Here is a 20,851-nt window from a genome sequence, read left to right as displayed (position 1 = left end):
TCATTTTACCTGTTAAACTTTCATAGCGAATCAAAACAAACATTGTGTAGTACTAGAATTTTGACTAGAATGGGGTACGTTAATCGATTTGCTTGGGACCAATAGGCAAGTCAAGTAGTGAGCCAATTTAAAATTGTTAGTTTCGTATTGATTGTTGGTAGCTAGTTCACTACAAATAACTACAATTTAATTAAACGATAGGTATATTAACAAGTTTAGGCAATTAAAATAATTTAGCTGTAAAACGTTTTTTAGATGGTTTGGAATTGTATCTTTTTTCCTCTTTTTTTCTCGTTCATACTCCGACCTATCTAAGGTTTGGTTCAACGGAACTGTGAGTTCACAGTTCCGTTGAACCAAACCTGACGTCTGTCATTTCTGACAACGACCGTTACCGTAGCTCTCTGAATCCCCCACAGGGTTTTCACTGGGTTTGGTGGTACAAGGTTATCCCGATATTCCAAACAGCCATGATCCATAAATTAGACGTATATTATTCACGTTTTGGACACTGTATTATTAATTTTGATCCAGAAACCATGAAAAATTGCTCCATTACTGCTTAACTACTTAGATTTACTGTCCTGCCGTGTTTTAGGTGGTCAAGCGTCTAGAATTAGCTTCCAAAAGAAGCTTCTATAATAATCTTCTTAAGAAAAAATGAAAAATAAATGTTAATCTTATGGATCATACCTAGGGAAGGTGTTCTAGTTGTTGGTAGACGTGCTTATTTTGGTGTGTTCCAATTATAGTCTATATCTCGGTCTATATACATATGTTTTTTTTAATTTGATCAATAAACCTTGGAAAATTGCTACATTACTGCGTAGCTACTCAGGTTTACTGTTCTGCCCATGTTTTTTTTTGTCAGAAGAGCAGAACGATGGGCGAGCGTCTAGAATAAGCTTCTTAAAAAGTTTCTAAATGAAGCTTCTTAAGAATATTATTATAGAATCTTCTTTTGGAAGCTAATTCTAGACGCTTGCCCGTCGCTTCACACATCTACCTTAAATACACGGGCAGGACAGTAAATCTAAGTAGATAAGCAGTGGAACAATTTTTCAAGGTTTATGGATCAAAATTTATGATGATGATGATGGTCCCACCTCTTACCCCTACAAAGGTTTGAGCTGGACGATTTATCTTTAAGATAATTGAATATGACATTTTAACCAGGTTGGCAAACAAAATCGAACTGGTTTCAGTTACAAATATAGATTCCCTCTAAAGTTTACAGTTGCTTCACAGCGATATAAATGTGGAAAAGCTCAGGCGTCCACCTCTTAGTTCGCCTTTTTGTCCACCTAAAATATTCATAAGTATTACAAGCAATCAAGAGTTAATGAACAATCAACAAAGCATCCTATTACACTAGTAACCCCGCAATCTGATGCTATCATAATTTTCAGCAATGTCAGGAATGCTCACGAACCCCCAACATTTGCCAGAAAACTTACTACTAACTCAAAGTATCTTAAAAATAAGCTTCAAAATTGCATTTTTTTTTTAGTAAATGTTAAATTCAGTCCTCTATATCCGTAATACGCGCGCGAGGCTCAAACCTTTGTAGACTACTTTTTTTTTTAAATTAATCTACTATAAAATCATATTTTAAAAATCCATCATCACCCTCGTGGCGAACAGAAATAGTTTTTGCAGAGCTACAATGATTATTAAAAAGTCGTTATGACAGCTATCCATATAAAATAATCCGTTAGAGATTCGTCAAGATACATAATTTGTCAGTTCATAAAAAAAAATCACTGGATAACTGTTCAAAAGACAGTTTAAACGTGTGAAATTCAGTGTCTCTTAAATTCTGTAAGTGTTGCTAAACGTTTGATATGTCTAGGCATCGAATTGAAAACATTTATTCCTTTATAATATAATGAATTTTGTGAAGCACAAGTCAAGAAATGTGGTGTTCTTATTTCAACCGCGTTTCTAGTATTATATCTATGAAAGTCACTTCCTCTTTCAATTCGATCACACAAATATCGAGGCAGCAAACCGTTAACTACTTTAAAAATGAACACCATAGTCAAATATACAATTCTTTGCTTCACCGACAACCATTGTAAGGCGTCTAACATCAAAGTTGAGGAAGTGAATCTATTACATCTCAAAATCAAACGCATTATTTTATACTGCAAGCGCTGTAATCTCGATATTTGTGTTGCATTGGCCAGAAATAAAATGGAAGGGCAAAAGTCAAGATGAGGAGAGATGATTGATTTATATAGCTGTATTTTACTGGCAATAGTTAAATCGTTTTTCAGTCGACATAGAATTCCATACTTCTAGGCAATTTTCTCGATGACATTGTCAATGTGAGAGTTGAACTTAAGTGTGTCATCAATAATCACGCCAAGATATTTAATCTCCCGAACGCGATCAATAGTCTCATCATCAATTACAACAGAAACGTTCTCATTTACTCGATTCCGCGAAATTACCATAAATTTAGTTTTACTTGTATTCAATTTTAACTGCTTATACTTCAACCATCTACTTAGAGAACGCAAATCTTCATTCAAGTGTAAAACGGCATCATCTAAATCCTTAGCTGCAATGAATAACACAGTATCATCTGCAAAAAGATTAATGTCGCAAAATCGTAAATCACGTCGCAAGTCATTGATATACATAATAAATAATACACTTCCCTGGGGCACTCCAAGGGTATTCCCCACGGGACTGGAAACAGAATCATTAAAAACAGTCCGTTGAGTTCTGTCAGACAAATAGCTTTCAAACCATTTATATGCAGTACTCGTAATTCCAAAGCGCTTGATTGATCTTAACAATAAGGGCCTAGAAATTGTTTCAAAAGCGCGTTTAAGATCCAAAAAAACAGCAACAATCGTATCTTTACACTCCAAGTTATTTTTCCACTTCGCTAATACCAAATTCAACGCGGTTTCACAAGAATGACCTTCCCGATATCCCGATTGTTCTGGTACCAACAAACTATTACTATTTAAATACTCCAACAGCTGACCTTTAACAACAAGTTCTAAAATTTTCTCTAATGTGTGCAACATGTTGATGGGACGAAACTCTTCGGCTTTAATCGTTCCAGCAACTTTTTGAATAGGGACCACTAAGGATTCCTTCCAAATTTGTGGCACATGTCCAGTTTGTAATGATTCATTAATAAGGTCCAGCAAGATGTGGCCAATGACATGAAAGCAATCTTGAATAACTCTAGCATTAACATTATCTACTCCAGCCGATTTTCCTAATGAAAAACAAATAACTCTAAGTTCATCTAATGTGATTGGGTGAAAAACTTCAAATCTACAACTACTATTAACTGGCTGTTTTATTTCGTCAGGTTCATCGACCAATTCAATAGATTGATTAATCAATGAAACACTGTCTACGAAATAATCATTAAACTTAGCTGCAATTACTTGTTCTGACTGTTCTAATGTGCCATTAAAAGTTATGGACCGCGGTTTGCAATTACTAGGTTTTAATAAAGATTTCAAAATTTTCCATAACTCTTTGCTGTTGTTTTGATGCTGATCAATCTTCCTTTGAACATATTCACAACGAGTTTTCTTTATCGATTGTGAATACTTATTACGCGCAATTGTGTACCTAGTCCAATGATTGTCATTATTAGATCTACAAAACTTTTTGTACAATTTGTCCCTTTTCCGTTTAAGACGCAAAAGATCCAAGATTGTACCAACTGTTCGAGTTTTTCAAAGAAACAAACTTTTGCTCAACTAGTTGATTGGTACACGTTTTCAAAGCGTTATTAAGAACAGCTGTAGATTCATCTAAGTTACCGGCCGCGAATGGAAAATCCAGGCTTCTCTCAACAAGATTCGAAACAGCTTGCTTCGAATATTTCCTACACTACACTACACTATTAAAAAATAGTGTCTTAAACATGAATAATACACACTGGAGTCGCTTTTACGCGGTTTTTTTTACACGGTCTTTCTTACGAGGTTTTTTTTTTCGCGGATTTCAGAATTTACACGGTTTTTTTTACGTGGATTTCGGAATTTACGCGGTTGTTTTTACGAAGATTATGGTTTTTTTTACGCGGATTTCAGAATTAAAGCGGTATATCGTTATACACTAGAGTCGCTTTTTACGCGGTTTTTTTACACGGTCTTTTTTTACGCGGTTTTTTTTACGCGGATTTCGGAATTTACGCGGCTTTTTTACGCGCATTCCGGAATTTACGCGGTTTTTTTTTACGCGGGACGTATCACCCGCGTAAAAAGCGACTCCAGTGTACGTCTAATTTATGGATCATGCCTATATTTTTAAGTGTGCAAACATGATTTTTTATGGATCACTTTGTTTAGTTTAAGGTTCATTGCTGAATGTTTTATGGATCAATTGCAATATGTTTATGGGTAATTCGTACAATTCCAATGCTCATTATTTAGAAATTTAGTGGTACATTTTTACAATTGTGTTGCTAAATTTCACATAAAATATTGATAATATTGATATTTTTATGGATCATCCACACTTTTTTAGGGATTTTCTCAGATGTTTTATGGATCATTTGGATGTTGATAATTGAACGTTTTTCAATATTTTATGGATCGTTTTATCAATTCTAAAGGTGCAAACTTAGGGCTGCCCATACAAATGGATAACCAAGCAACCTGGATTATTTTTAGTGACTAATAAAATGACTCGGGATCAAAACCAGACCACCCCCAAACGACCCTTGACTGAATCGCTTATGTACTTTAAAAATTTCCATTTTGGGTTCCATTTGTGTCAAAAATCACGGCTTCAAAGAAGTATTAGGCTAAAGCGAAGGCTAACAAGTAATTCTGATGAATGTGGGCGTTAATTTCCTTTATATTTAGAAAAGATTTCGTTTTAGTTTTTAGTCTTAAGATGTCAACTGTTACACTGGCATGCAGTTTAAAAAAACCTGTTTAAAAAGTGAATTGTCAAGGCAAGATCAAGGTAAAAAAAACTTAGATATATATCAAAACGATTAAAGCTGGTAAGTTACTATAGTAGGTGCTCCATCTAAGTTAAAATGAAATGTAATTTAATTTGAATTTGGAACAAATTAAGCTCTAAAAAAACTGAATTGTTTGTTTTCTGATGGTGTTAACATTGGAAGTAAAATATCATAAAAAATGTTGAAAAATCGTATGTATACATTGTTCTTCAAAATTATTATATTTTTTAATTGGTGTATATTATCATTGAAAATTTAAAAAAAAAATAAAATTATGTGGCTTGACGCACATTTAAAATTCAACCAAGGTGTTCCTGCTGAATCGATATGAGTTTGAAAAATGTTGTTCGTGGCATTTTAGAGCAAAAATAACAAAATATTGTTAAAATTACGTGCTTCTTCAAATGTTTTGCCCATAAATTTTGTAATGTGCTTGCCGAAAAAATCATCCAGCTAAGTAGACAAACACAAAAGCTGTGACCTAAACCGTTTTACAAAGTGAACATCCATTACTTCCGGCACTATGTATAACGTATAGAACGACAGTAATTTTCGATTGTCGCTACCCTAGCAGGAACGAATATCTCGATACCTTAAAGTGGTATGGACTAGCATGACAAAATACCAAAAAAATAATCCCAAAAAAAAAAAAATTCCCACAATACTATTCCAATACCAAATTATGATAATGCAATACCAACACAATGTTACTCAGGTATTCTTTTGGTATCCAAATATAAATTTTTATTGTTTACAAAGTATTTTGCATGCAATATTTGGTATTATTCTTTGGTATGTTGCCACTTATGTCGGGCTGATCAACATCAAATGTTGGTATCAGGTCATAATTATGTATTCATAAGTTATTTTCTCCTGCTCGGGTAGTGTGGTTTTCCAGTTTTCATCTGCAACGACAATACAACGCCTCAATGATTCGTTGTGCGTTCAATTGGCCAAATTGGCGAGCTGTTCAATTGATATAAGCTGACCAAACATTTTACTTTTCATGTTGATAATTTAGTTTTGGTCTATATATACTTTGCTTTCTAATCATGTACATTAACATATGGAATGGATTGGAATGAACTGTCCTGTTGATGCGAAAAGACTTGGAGGTTTTGCAACCATTTGAGAAAGAGCTAATATAGGTAAAGTTTAGGATGTTTTGTGAACATATATGAACTTTTGAGCCTGGTCAAATGAAAATATTATTCTAAGTAAATAAATCAACCTCATCATGCAACACATCAAATCACATTTGCATTCAATAGCAAGCCGATTGGCGATCATATTGAGTATGAATTGAAATCTTTGAACTCGATTCCATTAAAATTTTGCAAATCTGGAAGCTTTCCGCCCCATAATTGTTCTTTATATTTCTAGAAATATCCAAGCTTTTTAATGATGAGATCAAAACGTACTAGAAGACATGTTTTTTGGTGGTTCACTTCGCCTTGAATGCCAATTATAAATGGAGATGAGAGAAATAAAAACGCACTACATTTTCGACTAGATTGACACGCATTGTTCTTGCTTTGGTGTGTTGTCAACATGGCTTTTCACGTCTAATAGAAAAAAAAACTTACCTTTCCTTTACAGTATCGCAATACCATGGAAGTCGGTTCCAGTTCGGTTATTTCATCTATCTGGAAAGAAAACAAGACAAATTTAATTCTCGTGTCGAAAAGTTGTGCATAACAACTTAAATTGTTTCGGAAAACTTCCCATCCACTGATCGCACTTGTCGACAGTTCTCTCTATACGAAAGTTAATCAAAAGCCAAGCTTTGAACAATCCAGGACAAACGCTCATACCGAGTTTGAAACCTCTGTGCGGTGGTTAGTCTTCGAAAACTTTCGTCTCAGCCTGGGATCAAGTCCACTGCAGGCTAGTTGAGTGACAAAATCAATTTATATTTAAATTCACCCCTATCAAATCGTACCTACCTAGCAGAAGCAAGTTCAAACTTTGCTTTATTGGTTTTTGACGTTAAGCTTCCTGCCTTCCTGATGCCGATGCTCCTGCATCGAACAGATGAATGGTCCTACCTATTTTGCATTGACCGACTACTGCAGTGTGATTTTCTTAGGTCCGTTGTTCGAGCAGCAAAGATTGCTGCACACCGTAGTGTGACTTATTAGGGCCACATCAATTCAAAAGTTGTAGGAGGAAGTTTTCGGGAAGTGTTTGGTTTTGAACTTTCTGATTGTCAGGGGAACGGGCTGTCACATCAGCCGAAGGTGTTGTTTCAGGAAGAGTTAAGTTTGTTGAATCAATTTCATTTAACGATGTTTCAAGGGACGAAATGGTATATACACGGCTGATGAATCTTAGTCTTATTTGAGTTCCGTTTACTCGAATTCGCAAAATCGTAGGTCACTCATAAACTGCGTAAATAGTTGCTCAAATATGGGTAAATTTCACTCATATATGAGCAAATGTCAGTCAAATGAGAGTGGAATTTAAGGTTAATGTACCCGTTATGGCTATGCGTTACTTTCCAGGTACACGTCAATGTTTGTCTGAGGCTTGCTGTACTCGGGTGGCGTTTAGAACAGGCCTTGGCCTTCATGACGGGGCTGAATGGCGGCCACATATCCTTCGCCCAGAACGGAAGATGTTCCTGCAACCACTTCTGAATGCGGTTCGAGGTGTGGCACGGAGCCCCATCTTGTTGAAATACAACATTTGGCTTTGGACCGTACTGTTCTTTGATCCACGGAAGAACATACTTACTTAAAATCCCGATGTAGACCTCCATGTTGACCTTGTCGCCTTCTGGAATGAACACCGGGTCCATTTTTTTGCCATCGAAAGCCACCAATCCAAGCACCATAATGCTAGCAGGATGCTTGGTCAGATACACGTTCTTGTGCTCGTCGGCCATGTCTTTTACCGGAAGAGAACTAATATACCGGTCGATTCTGGAATTTGATACGGGATCGACGGTAATCATGCTCTCGTCGGTGAACAGGAGTACCGGATTTTGACGTTGGATAACGTCTTTCGGCAACATACGGCGGTACAAAATTGAAAACAGTCATTTTGGATGCGTTACGAAAAATTAAAAGATTTTGAACGATAATAACTCAACCGTCTCTCGATAGATTTACGAAATAAAGGCATCAATCGATTGGAAATCTTTCTAGCAATTTGCTGAATGTTTCAAAACTATTGATTTCATTCTGTAAACTATTGAAACATGGTTAAAAGTAAACCATTGTCTAAAGATGGTGAAAATCGATTGATTTTTTTATATTCTTATACTTTCTCGAACCGAGACATGCGAGTATCTGACACCTCTGATATTTTCTGTACTACTATATAAGCGTCCAACAAGGTCGCCCGTTCCATCATTGTCTATCCGATCGTCGACCCAGCAGCAGGGCAGCAGAGCAGCAGAGCAGCAGTACCAGAGCAGCGGAAGCAGAGCAACGGCAGCAGAGCAGCGGCAGCAGAGCAGCGGCAGCAGAGCCTGGGGGCGAAAGGGTAACTACGCCGAGTGCGTTGGTGCCAGTGCTTCGGTATACTGGGCCGCTGTCATGGAATGCCCAGCTGCTGCAGTTCTCAGTCGGTCGTATTCACCGTCTGCTCCGCAAGGGCAACTACGCCGAGCGCGTTGGAAAAATGGCCCTTTTCAGGGCCACAACATTATCAAGAAAGAGTTTAACGATTAATTTTCGTAAGTTGAATTTTCGCAGAGCCATATTTTACCTCGAAAAATAATTTTAAAATTCTTAACAACGAGAATCTTGAAAACATAATAAAATTTACTTAGAAAGTACCATATGTTATTTTCTAGTGGATTGGGCAAAGACCTTTTCACTTTGATATGAAAATAAAGTGAAATTCATTTCCAAATCATATACCAGACCCGGCTGTGTTTGTTTACAAAATCTCGAAAACAAACCCCCGCACACGTTCTACTTCGTTACTTAATCTAGACAAGAACGGAACGAACGATTTTAAATTTTAAAGGTCACTTCAACTCTTTTGAATTATTGTGGTGGCCCTGAAAAGGGCCGGTTTTGTTAAGATTTAGGCGGGGTAATTAAGCGCGTTCTCCACGAATACGACGAGCCAGCTGGATGTCCTTCGGCATGATAGTGACCCGCTTGGCGTGGATGGCACACAGATTGGTATCCTCGAAGAGACCGACCAGATAGGCCTCGCTAGCTTCCTGGAGAGCCATAACAGCTGAGCTCTGGAAGCGCAGATCGGTCTTGAAGTCCTGGGCAATTTCACTGACCAGACGTTTGAAAGGCAACTTTCGGACCAGCAGTTCGGTGGATTTCTGATAGCGACGGATCTCACGCAAGGCGACGGTGCCTGGCCGGTAGCTACTCCTCCGGTGGCTGGAGCGCTCTTGCGAGCGGCCTTCATTGCCAACTGCTTGCGAGGAGCCTTTCCTCCAGGGGACTTGCGAGCGGTCGCTGAGCCATTTTGTTGGTTGTGATGTGTATTCAATGAAAGCACACTGTGGAATAAAAAATAAAAATTACTTCCATTCTGTTTTATAACATGCGTTTTCTGTGTTCAACCTATCAGAAACGATGAAAGAACAAGAACACAACAACTAACAAAAAGAATTTAACCCTCGAGTAGGTATAAAACAGCTAAAATTTGGAATTTATGTTCACTTTCGTTTCAACCTTCATCGACGTTACAATTATCATACTAGAAAATGACTGGACGCGGCAAGGGTGGAAAAGGACTTGGCAAAGGAGGAGCCAAGCGTCACCGAAAAGTGTTGCGTGACAACATCCAGGGCATCACTAAACCTGCAATCCGTCGTTTGGCTCGTCGTTGTGGAGTTAAGAGAATTTCCGGTCTTGTTACCGCTACTAATCCAGTACCGACAATATTCTGCATACATTTTGGTGTGGTAGTTCCAGATACGTCGTGCACTTCCGGAATCGAGAGAAGAAATTAATGCAAAGGCCTGCGTTGTCCGAACGCGCTTTGGGGAAAGATATCGCAAAAGAGTTATTAAGGAATATTCCTAAAATATAATATACACAATTAAGTACAACACATAACAGACGTTATCCAACGCCAACCCTGCGGTCGTATCTAGTATACAACCCTTCCAACTTGTTTCGCTTAAGGAAGTTCAAGATTTTCGTGCATCGTTCGACTCGTAGCTCCCGGATGCGGTGGGTAATCATGTGAGTTTTTTTTCCGTGCCTTTGACTTCGCCCCGCAATCTTCCTTTACGATCTTCCGTGCCGTAAAGGCACTGATCCCGTGTTCCTTTGCCATTTTCCTTATTGAACGCACTGGATTCACCCGAATCTTCCTTTTGATAGCAGCGATTACCCTCGGACGACCTGTGGCCACCTTTGCAGATAGTTGTCCTTTCTTTTCTCGGTCTAAAACCCTTTTGACGGTCCACCGGGACACTCCCACGGCGATTGAAATGTATTTTTGCGACATTTGCGCGTGGTACAAATCACGAATACGCTGCCACTTCATCATGGTGCAACTGTCAAACTAAGTAAATCATTTTCTTTTATACACAACCTACTACGGTATGAGCTATAGGTAACGTGCAAAGAAAACCAAGGCATTGTATGCACTAGAGTCGGTGTATAATGAGTCACGCCAAGAGTGAAGCCAAGTCTACCTATTGAACTGTCAAAACGGCTACCTATCGTGCAAAGTAAATAAACATTACGATGCTATGAAAGATCCACGAAAGGTATTGCAATAAAATATGAAATATAATCGAAGAAATGAGCATAAACAAGCAGTGAGCGTTAAATTGTCATGGAATACGCTCTGTAATGATTAGTAATGAGAATTTCTACTATTTTTTGTTAAGATAATTTGACAAAATCACTGATATAATGATTTACTACAGCCGCAATATATTTTCTCTCGCTAGAAGTCATTTGAAGTTGTTGTAGAAGTCCTCTGTTGCCAAGTGAAAAGAATGAGAATCTTTCGAAAACCGTGATGCGAGTTCAACTGTTTTTCTCTTGGCGTGACTCATTATACACCGACTCTAGTATGCACTGGTGAAACGGGAACCTTATTTGAACGATGGTGCAAACATTTTCACGCATATGGTATGTAATTTTATGGTAAATTTGTAATCAAAATTTGAAATCACAATTTGTAATCACAATGTAATCCGCAGGACTACGTAATCATATGATGCTTATACTTCCAGTAAAATAAGACCATGTGGTTGAAAGCCATCTTGTTTAATATATATGGTCCAAAGAATTATTATACGGGATATTCCATTAAAGCTGGGTTTAGACAGGGCAAGTCAATTGATCAAGACAGTTGAATTCAACTGACTTGAACGCGAATTGAACGTGTTAACCATGCCATTCACCTGACTTGATCAACTCACTTGAATTGAAAATGTTGAACCAGGCTCAACTTTTCAAGCCTAGTCTAAGCCCAGCTTTATGGTAGCTTTTAAATAAGTTAGCCCTTAGTGATCTGCCAAAATTATGAGAATACATCCTTGTAGAATTCAGATCTTAATATGATTAGTGATCAGATTTCCTTGATGTTAATTCCATAGATGAGGCGCTCAGTATGACAATTGGAAGTTGGAATTGGTCTAACATAACTTCTCATTTTTATACACAAGATTCGGAAATGACAATTACAATTCATTGGATGACCTCGGTGTAGTGGTTAGTATCCATACCTCTCACGCCAAAGTCACGAGTTCAAATCTCACCCGGACAAGTCACGAATGACCCAAGAATGTTAAATTGACTACAAAAAAAATATATATATATATATACACGCAAACCAAAAATCTATTACAATGAATGTTAGTTCCGTTTCCTATCATCCTCTGTTCATGAACATCGCAGCGAATGTTAGAAGTTGACCTTACAGACGATGTAATGGTTTTTTTTTTGTCTTTTTCATTTCGTGTTCTATCTTCGCTTTCGACTATACCAGTAAGCTTGTAGAACGACGCACATTGTAGAATATTGTAGAACGACCCACACACTTGCCTCGAATCTCTCCAGCAGAAAAAGCATACGAAGTCGAGTATGCGAGAAAATGAGCGCTTCATGTTTGCTTTTAGGCTATTCATATTCAGGAGCATGGAGAGAGCAGTGGAGAAAGCACAGGTCTGATAATCGAAACGTTCGTGGTTCGAGTCCAGTCGGCAATCGGATTCCTATTTTTTTCAACATAACTAATTTACCTCACTAATACACTCTACATTTTTCGGTCTCCAATTTTCTTGCATTGGACCGCAGCTAGGTATATCGCATCCTCGGTTCATGCGGTCTCCACTTACATCCTCTGATGATGAATCCCACATAATTGTAAGCGAATCTTACATCCCTCGGTTGGGTGTATATATATATATATATATATAGGGGAATTTACGTATTCTCGGCAACCTAAGCAGCGACGTTCTTTCTATAGCCTTTTTCTATATGGAACGCACACATATGCAGTATTGGTTTGTTTACAATCTTTTGCTGCCAGCTGCTCTAACAATTTCAGTCGAAAGAATTGTCAAAAACTGTTTTGAAACGCTTTTACAAAGCTCCAATCTTCTCTAGTGAGAGCGAGTATTGTCGGCAACCAGTTTTTCTTCGGCAACCGTTCCATTTGAACTGCATGTAAATCTGCTGTTCTATTATCAGCTACAATTTGTAGTGCGTGTGTTTCATTTCAAGAACATTGTTAAACATTGTGCGAATTCTCTAGCGTTACCTGCAAGCATTTTGTTCAACCGTTCACTTAACGAGAAGTGCTTTCCTACGATTTGGAAATCTGCTTCAATCACACCAATTCATAAATCTGGTTCGCTCAACGATGTAGAGAATTATCGTGGGATCTCCATTCTCAGCTGTCTGCCGAAGATCTTCGAGAGCTTGGTGCATGATGTGCTGTACCAGTCTACCAAATGTATAATCTCTACTGAACAACACGGTTTCATGAAAAAGCGATCGACCACAACGAACCTGCTAAGCTATGTATCGACTCTTGTGAATAGGATGGAAAAACGACAGCAAGTCGACGCTGTATACGTGGACTTTGCCAAAGCTTTTGATAAGGTGCCACACATCCTTGCAGTTGAAAAGTTCAAAAGGATAGGACTTCCTGAGTGGCTGACACAATGGATTCTGTCTTATCTCACAGGGCGCAGTTCTTCGGTGAAAGTCGGTGGGTCCTACTCTGTTCCATTCCAGGTTCATTCCGGAGTGCCTCAAGGCAGTATCTTGGGACCTTTGCTGTTTGTTATGTTCATTAACGACCTCTGCATGAAGATAAAATCTCCAAAATCCTTGTATGCTGACGACCTCAAGTTTTACCGAGTAATCACGTCGCTGGTAGACTGCTGTGCGCTTCAAACGGATATCGACGGACTTCTGGAATGGAGCAGTTTGAATGGAATGGAAGCCAATATCAAGAAATGTTGCGTGATTACATTCAGTCGTTCACGTACACCGATTGCTTTCGAGTACAGAATGGAAACTTGTTGCTTGAAACGTACGAGCACCGTTAAGGATTTGAAGATTCTCGTTGACAGCAAACTAAGGTTTGTCGAACACATCGCTTCAGTAACAGCCAAAGCGTATTCTCTGCTGGGATTTTTGAAGCGTAACACGAAATTCTTTGAAGATGTGTACAGTCTAAAGACGCTGTATTGCTCAATTGTACGCAGTGTTTTAGAATATGGGGTGCAAGTCTGGGCCCCGTACCATGCAGTTCACATCAATCGGATTGAACGAATTCAAAAGAACTTTGTTCGATATGCTCTTCGAGGCCTTCACTGGAGAGATAGAACGAACCTGCCATCATAAAAAAGCCGTTGCATGTTGATTGATCTACCAACACTATCAAGCAGACGAGTATTCCTTCAACGCATGCTCATCTTTGATGTCCTGACAGACCATATCGACTGTGCAGACATACTTGAGAAACTCCGCTTTAACACACCGTTTCGGGTGACGCGGCAACCGGAGTTCTTCCGCCGATCAAATCACCGTACTGACTATGGAATGAACAACCCTCTGGATGTCTGCTGTAATCGTTTCAACGAGGTTTCCAATATGTTTGATTTTGGTATAACTAAAACTGTGTTTAAGCTTAGAATTAGTAGATAAGTTATTTTTGTCTGTACGATGTTTTTATATATCGAAGATTAAATACATAAAAAAAAGAAAACCCTGCTAGATTGCTTTTTCTCAGTGGTAAAAATATAGTCAAATTGAAGCTGAAAGCATAAAGAATCGTTTGCATGCATTCAGCGAAGTGTTTTCGTAAGAAAATCCAGTGAAAATAGTGTTTCAATTTGGGTTGCCGAAAATAGTCTGTCATGCCGAAGCCGTCATTTCCCCTATATATATATATTTTCAAAGATCTTGAAAACATATTTCGATCACGCATCATTAATAATATTGTTTCTATAAAACTTTTACAGATTTTATGAGCTCTTAAATTAAGTTAATATTTTGAACTTCGATGTATCGAAAGATGTCCAAGGTAGAATCATGAAAATTATCAAAAGGCTGCTATGCTGGTTGAATTTTGGAAAGTGAAAGATTGTTGAAAGACTTTATTTTAGAAAACTTCAGCTTGACAAAAAAAAAACTAGGGATCTGTCCTGAGCTCAGATTAATTTACAGGAAAAACGTAAAATGGAATTTCCTTGAAAATTGGCATAATCGAAAGGTTATTGCGAAGAGAAATCCTAAGGAACTTTGGAAAGTATTCTTGAAGAATTCCTGCTTGATAATGAGCTTGATAGGCCAGGGATCGGTGGAAATCTTTTGAGCTGGTTTCGTTCATACCTCACGGAGCGCCAACTGACAGTAACTTTGGGTACTTGTCGCTCAGCAAGCTTCAGCGCAAAGTCCGGTATACTTCAGGGTAGCCATCTGGGACCATTGGTATTTCTCCTTTACTTCGACGAAGTTCACCATGTTATCACAGGGCCACGATTATCATTTGCAGACGATCTGAAAGTTTTTCTGCGCATCCGCTCACTCGCCGACTGCCGTTCTCTCCTAAATCAGATTGACATCTTTGTTGACTGGTGTAGTCTAAACCGACCTGACCACCACCCAGCTAAGTGTACTGTCATTACTTTCTCACGCAAAAAACAACCGATTATTTTACACTACAAACTACTAGGCACGACTATCGAACGGGTGCATTGCGTGAAAGACTTAGGCGTTTTACTAGACTCAAAGCTGACATACTCACACCATATATCGTATATCGTCGACAAAGCGTCCAGAACTCTTGGCTTTGTCTTCAAGGTTACTAAGAACTTCACAGACATTTACTACTTGAAATCGCTCTATTGCTCTCTAGTACGATCTACGTTGGAATACTGCTCTGCAGTCTGGAGCCCGAACTACAATAATGGGGCCGTGCGAATTGAATCTGTGCAGCGACGTTTTCTTCGCTTCACGCTCCGTAAGCTGCCTTGGAGATACCCACTTCGTCTTCCAAGCTACGAGAATCGCTGCCAATTGATCAATGTCGAGCCCTTACGTATCTGAATGTTTTCAGAGCCTTAACCGTCGCCGATTCTCTGCAGGGAAGAATCGACTGTGAAGCAATTCTGCAACAAGTGAACGCAAAAGTCTTATGCTGCGACTTCCACTTTTTCGAACTAATTATAGCTTAGGGAGCGCTATTTACGGCTTACAGCGAGTGGTCAACCGAGCAGCGTCGATGTTCGATTTCCATTTGACACGGAATATGCTTCGCCGAAGATTTTCTGCCTTTTTTGCTGACCGAAGGCACTTGACATCCAACAGTTAAGTGTAAAATTTAAGACTTATACATTTTTAGTAACTTGACAATGCTTTTCTAGTTATTTTCGTTTGTAACTGTAATATATGTAGTCTATTTAATCTGTACCTTTTTTTTACAACACATCATTGGGACTATTTCTAGTCTGTTGATGCAAACATAACAAATAAACAAATTCCGAGGGGACTGTAGCTGCTTGGACGATTCGACTTAAAACACAAGGGAGACCACACGCCCAATGTAAATTTGCCCGGATGAGACTCTCCTAAGGGCGAGTTCATTAAATTTCCTAGAAAGAATTTACGCATCAGGTAAGCCAGCTTTCAGTTGACAATGAAGTGGCATCGGAAATCTTACGCTCGCATATTTCATGCCACATCACGAGTTCCGAAAAAGCGTGTCACGCAAACTCGGCGCTATGCGCTCCTTAGTCTTAGACTGGCAAAAAATCACTCCGTGGCGTCCTCGCCACACTTCAAAGTAACAAAAGGCTTGACTCACCTTATCAAGGCTTACGTGATGGTCACAGTCGATGACCTATCGACGGGTTCGACGCACTCGTTAGTGATCGTCCATGGTGATCCGATGAATGGTGCTCGAGCAATGGCGTTTCACACGCCGGTGCGATGCCGGTTACTCTGCCGTGTCGGTAGGTTGACGAACCGACGGGTGGATCGTGTCCACGTGGAGATCCCCTGAGTCTCCTCGGACAGATTTTTTAACGGATCCGTCCGCTTCCAGCCGGTTGACGATTGCCGGGGAAATTCCGTCCTTCGGGAGAAGTTGCTGCGCTCGGGTACGGTTAATTATTTTGCGAACGATTTAAAGATGGCTTCACCAGAACAGTGAGCACAAGCACGGGCACGGACATGGACGGCACATATTGAGCACATCTAATAACCAGCAATTTTAAAGTCTGCCTCCTGATCGCACATAAATTCTTCACCCACACTCTAGCTTCTACTAGCTATGGGAACGAACAAAAATAATTAAATAATTTGAATATTTGACATCACTTTCAATTGCATACTTTAATTTGAAAAACAACAACCACGAACAAACGCGCACACGGCAAGTTTGTTGTGAAGTCATGGAAGAAATGATCGAGACCGTGAATCCTCAGATTAAAAAAGTGTAGCTCGGACGAACCGGAAGTCCATCATTTCCCGAAACCCTTCCTACTGCCTTCACTAAAAAATTTGATTCAAACAATTTTAACCTATTTAGTTATATACACATTTAAACAAAATTCCTGATCATTACAAAACTAGAAAGTAGTTCCGAAAAGAAGTTGATAGGCTTCAGGAAAATACTTGGGCAATTTAAAGGTAATTAAAAGTCAAATAACATGACAATTCTGAGGAAATGTCCAGGAGAATTTAAAAGAATCTCTGAGAACAACTCAAAGAGAATTCAGGATAATTAAAATATATATATATATATAGATATATAAATAGTTGGTTGGAAATGCTATCTAACATGTAGCTTTAAGTGTGATAATTTATAAGCTAGAGAATGGTTTTTAGGAGAGGGTAGGTATAGGTAGATAGTTCCGTTAGAGTAATGATGAAACGTCGTTAGAACTATTCCACAGCCGCAGACAGTAATGAGCAAAGGCGGGCGCACACTTTTTGCCTGTAGATTTGAAGACATACTCCAAATCTCCGCGTACATAGTACGGGTTAAGCAAAAGGTGTGCGTTTGACTTTGTGCGGTCGCATTAATGGCCCTTCACTCGTTTTCAACTTCTATTCAATTTTCATACTGCCCTACTCTAACGGAACTATTCACCTACCCTCTCTTAAAGACCATTCTCTAGCTAATATATTACCACACTAAAAGCTTCATGTTAGATAACATTTCCAACCAACTCTGAAAATCGTCGCGTATGAAATTACATAAAACACTTTGAAAATAGTTGAAGATGCTTATTTCAAATAACAGACTAAAGTGGTAATTTTTATACGATAGATGAGGAGGAGATGAAAGTACAGAATTGGTAGTTCCGTTTAGAGTACGGCAGTGTGAAAATTGCATATAGAGAGTAGACAGCGAGCTAGGACAACTTTAGGAAGGTACAACAAATCGGTTTTATCAACTCTCTTTACCAGACTCCCCCTGTGGACAGGGATGTTATATATATATATATATCCAAAGCTCTCCAACTCCACATAAATTCTGATAAGAGTTTCAAAGAAATGCTGACAAGTGCATCTTAGGAATTCTTACATTATTTTCAAAAGAATTGTGATAAGTATTTGAAAGGAATCTGTATATGAAGTTGTTTCGATTCCTAAGGAATCTAAAAGAGAATCTAATATTTTCGACAACGAGAGGCTATTTAGCAGTAGTTATGAGTTAAATTCCATGGAAGTTCAATGTCACAACATCTGAGGATAGTGCAAGGAAGTTTTGAGGAGAATTCAACAGGATTAAACAATATTTGTAACGGAATTTAATCGAAAGTTCGAGACGTAATTCTGAAAATAATTTTAAGGGTGAAAATGAAGAAGTTCCAAACAGAGTTCAAGGGACTCTTAATTTGTTAAAAATTTCATACATCCCACAGACTGAAAGCATTCTGCGGGCTACACAAACTCACTAGGCGATAAACACCACTGTTTAAGACGGTGGCAACAAGAACTGAACAGAAGCCTTTAAAAGTAAACCGGGCAACTTTGTTGCCCAAGGCTCTAGAGATTTTGGTCACACTACTGGTCTAATTGCCCTATTATTCTTCTTTAATCAGACAGTATATGCGAGTGTTTTACATTTTAGTTTCATGTTATTTTCACAAATACAAAAATAAAAAAAATAAAACGATCATTTTCTTGAAACAGTTTATTGAGAAAGATATGACTGATTTATCTGAGCTGGAAGCCCCCTCAAATTGGGAGCCCCGAATTTTCACAAACTTCGGAAAATTTTACTAGTAATTTAATTTTTTGTAACATCCAAAAAGGAGCAGGGCGTGTATCATTTGTGACACCATGTGACAGAGGGGATGCAAAAAAAAAACTGAAATTTGATGGACGACATATTTGCAGTGTTGGGAAAATATCAAAAAATCAAAGCTCACCAACGCCCAAGATCACGCTTGATTTTCGTAGACAGAAATCAACAAGCAAACAACTGCGGTTGATTTTGCAAGCTGTGATATCGCAGCTCGGAATATCAAGCTAACAAAACTCAACAAATGCAAATCTCACCAAACTGTGGTGAGATTGAGTTTAATGATTTTTGCTTTATACCCGAATGCAACCGAAACTTCCATAACGGCTTACAGCAGTCCCTTTGCGTCTGCCATCGGTGAAGATTAAAAAGAGGTAGCAAACTATGCTTTCTCTTTCTAAGAAAATGATGTGCAATGGAATCATTTTTGTGTCGAGTCAACTCTCAGGTTGATTTTTGCACATTGTGAATAGTCTCGCAATTCAAAGGAGCTTGTAAAATCAACATCATGCATAATATTTTGTTTCTATATCACGCGTGATATTGCGAGCGCATGAGAGTGGAAAAATATCAATTGATTTCTGATTTTGCCAACACTGCATATTTGAATCACCCCTAAGGGCACTGATAGAATCTGAAGGAAGACAGAATACATCTCCTGTCTTATGTTTACAGTGCAATACTTCTGATATGAGTGCATAGTAATGGATTGACCCCTTATGCATTTTGGTCACAGCATTTATAAGAGAAGCGCATGTAGATCGATACTTCCGCGCCCAATTAGTTTTGAAGAACAACAAAATCTGTTTTCGGAGCTGATTAATCTTTGAGTAATCATGAGAAAGAATTGCCGAAGCCTTCATTTATTCTAGAACACTGTATATGGATTTGCAATCAACGGCACTGATACCATTACCCACTAGTAAAACCACTTGCACAGTTTTGTTTGATTCACAATTTCCGCAAGTGCTTCCAGGAAGCTGGTACCCGAGGTCAGGATATTTATTATACTACCCAATCGTATTTACGACCTTTGCTTCCAGTACGGTAGCAGCAGTCGGAATTGTCCAAAGTATTTAACAGTTTAATTAATTTAATTACGATCGATATCCGCCAAGTTGAGCATTGGTAGCCGGTTTCCATGGGTTTTCTTGTGGATGGGAAAACGGAATCTCGCCAACTCGTTTCTCATTCCGTGGCAAAACGGCAGTGTTTAGTGTCCGATGATGGATAGCAAATGCCACTGTTGCAGTAGCATTGTATGGCTTCCAACTAATAGTCGCAGTTGTAGCCCAGTGTTTAGTGCCCACCGATCAACGGGAAGGGGAAGTCCAGTCTTCTGCCGTGCCGGGCTATGAAATGCGCTGCCAACGAATGTTTCATCGGAGTCATGGGTGAAAATGACTCGTAAATCATGTAACTATGGCATGTGCATGTCCCATCGGAACAAAAGATTGATGAATCTCCCTGCTGGAAATTGGACGTTTGTGTTGTAAAGCTATGTGCAATGGTTACAGCTGCGGGAATAACAGAAGCAGCTCTAACAAGGGCAATTTGAGTGGTTTATAACTGACAGGCGCTCGTATGCGCAAGAGACCGGGGGGAAGTAATGTTTGCTCGTTGTAACACCTTGCTTATCGGGACTCCGACCATCATGTGGGCATGTCTGTTAAGTGAGCGAAAATCCAGCCGGAGTAATGCTTCTGTAACTAGCCTCATCAGGCGTCATACCTGACGGGCGGTGATTAATTGAGATGGAAACTTAAGCAGATTGGTCATGTAAGATTTTAACTTCCTTCGATGATTCACAATTTTCCAATAAATTTTCATAGATGCATCAATTTTCGTGTGAATGTGAGATTATGAGATCATATCTTCTCTACAAAACTTAGGAGGCATTTTTAAGTTCTTTGCATAATAATTCTTCATTTTGCTTAGGCTGTCTTTCCTAACCTCTAAAAAATTCAACTTCCATTCAAACTAAACTTAGAACTTCTCCCACTGTTCAGGGTAAACTTCCTTTTCCATTTCAGAATAGATGCAAACGAAATGACGATAATGAGATTGCCCGCCCGTTCACCTGTCACACGGCACCTTCTCCATGGCTAGTGGATTCAAACATTTCCGGACTCATCATAACCCACTAGGAGCAGCACAGACAGCACTATCGCAGTGGCACAG

General features: G+C 38.8%; 1 protein-coding gene across 1 annotated transcript in view; it reads right to left on the bottom strand.

Annotated features, from left to right (window-relative positions):
- The window catches only part of GrlHz (Gustatory receptor-like Holozoa), a 307,521-nt gene that overhangs the window by 212,927 nt on the left and 73,743 nt on the right, over positions 1 to 20,851 (bottom strand). The window contains exon 3 of the mRNA XM_065223284.1: positions 6,541 to 6,600. Within this exon, the coding sequence (XP_065079356.1) occupies positions 6,541 to 6,600 (60 nt within the window). The remainder of the gene's footprint in view (positions 1 to 6,540; positions 6,601 to 20,851) is intronic.

This window comes from Ochlerotatus camptorhynchus, unplaced genomic scaffold (assembly GCF_037179485.1).
Source record: "Ochlerotatus camptorhynchus isolate MF236.1 unplaced genomic scaffold, CSIRO-AGI_Acam_v1.1 ptg000189l, whole genome shotgun sequence".
In the NCBI taxonomy this organism is placed as follows: Eukaryota; Metazoa; Arthropoda; class Insecta; order Diptera; family Culicidae; genus Ochlerotatus; species Ochlerotatus camptorhynchus.
Note: the sequence above shows the minus strand (reverse complement) of the source record. Positions and strands in the feature narration are given on the sequence as shown.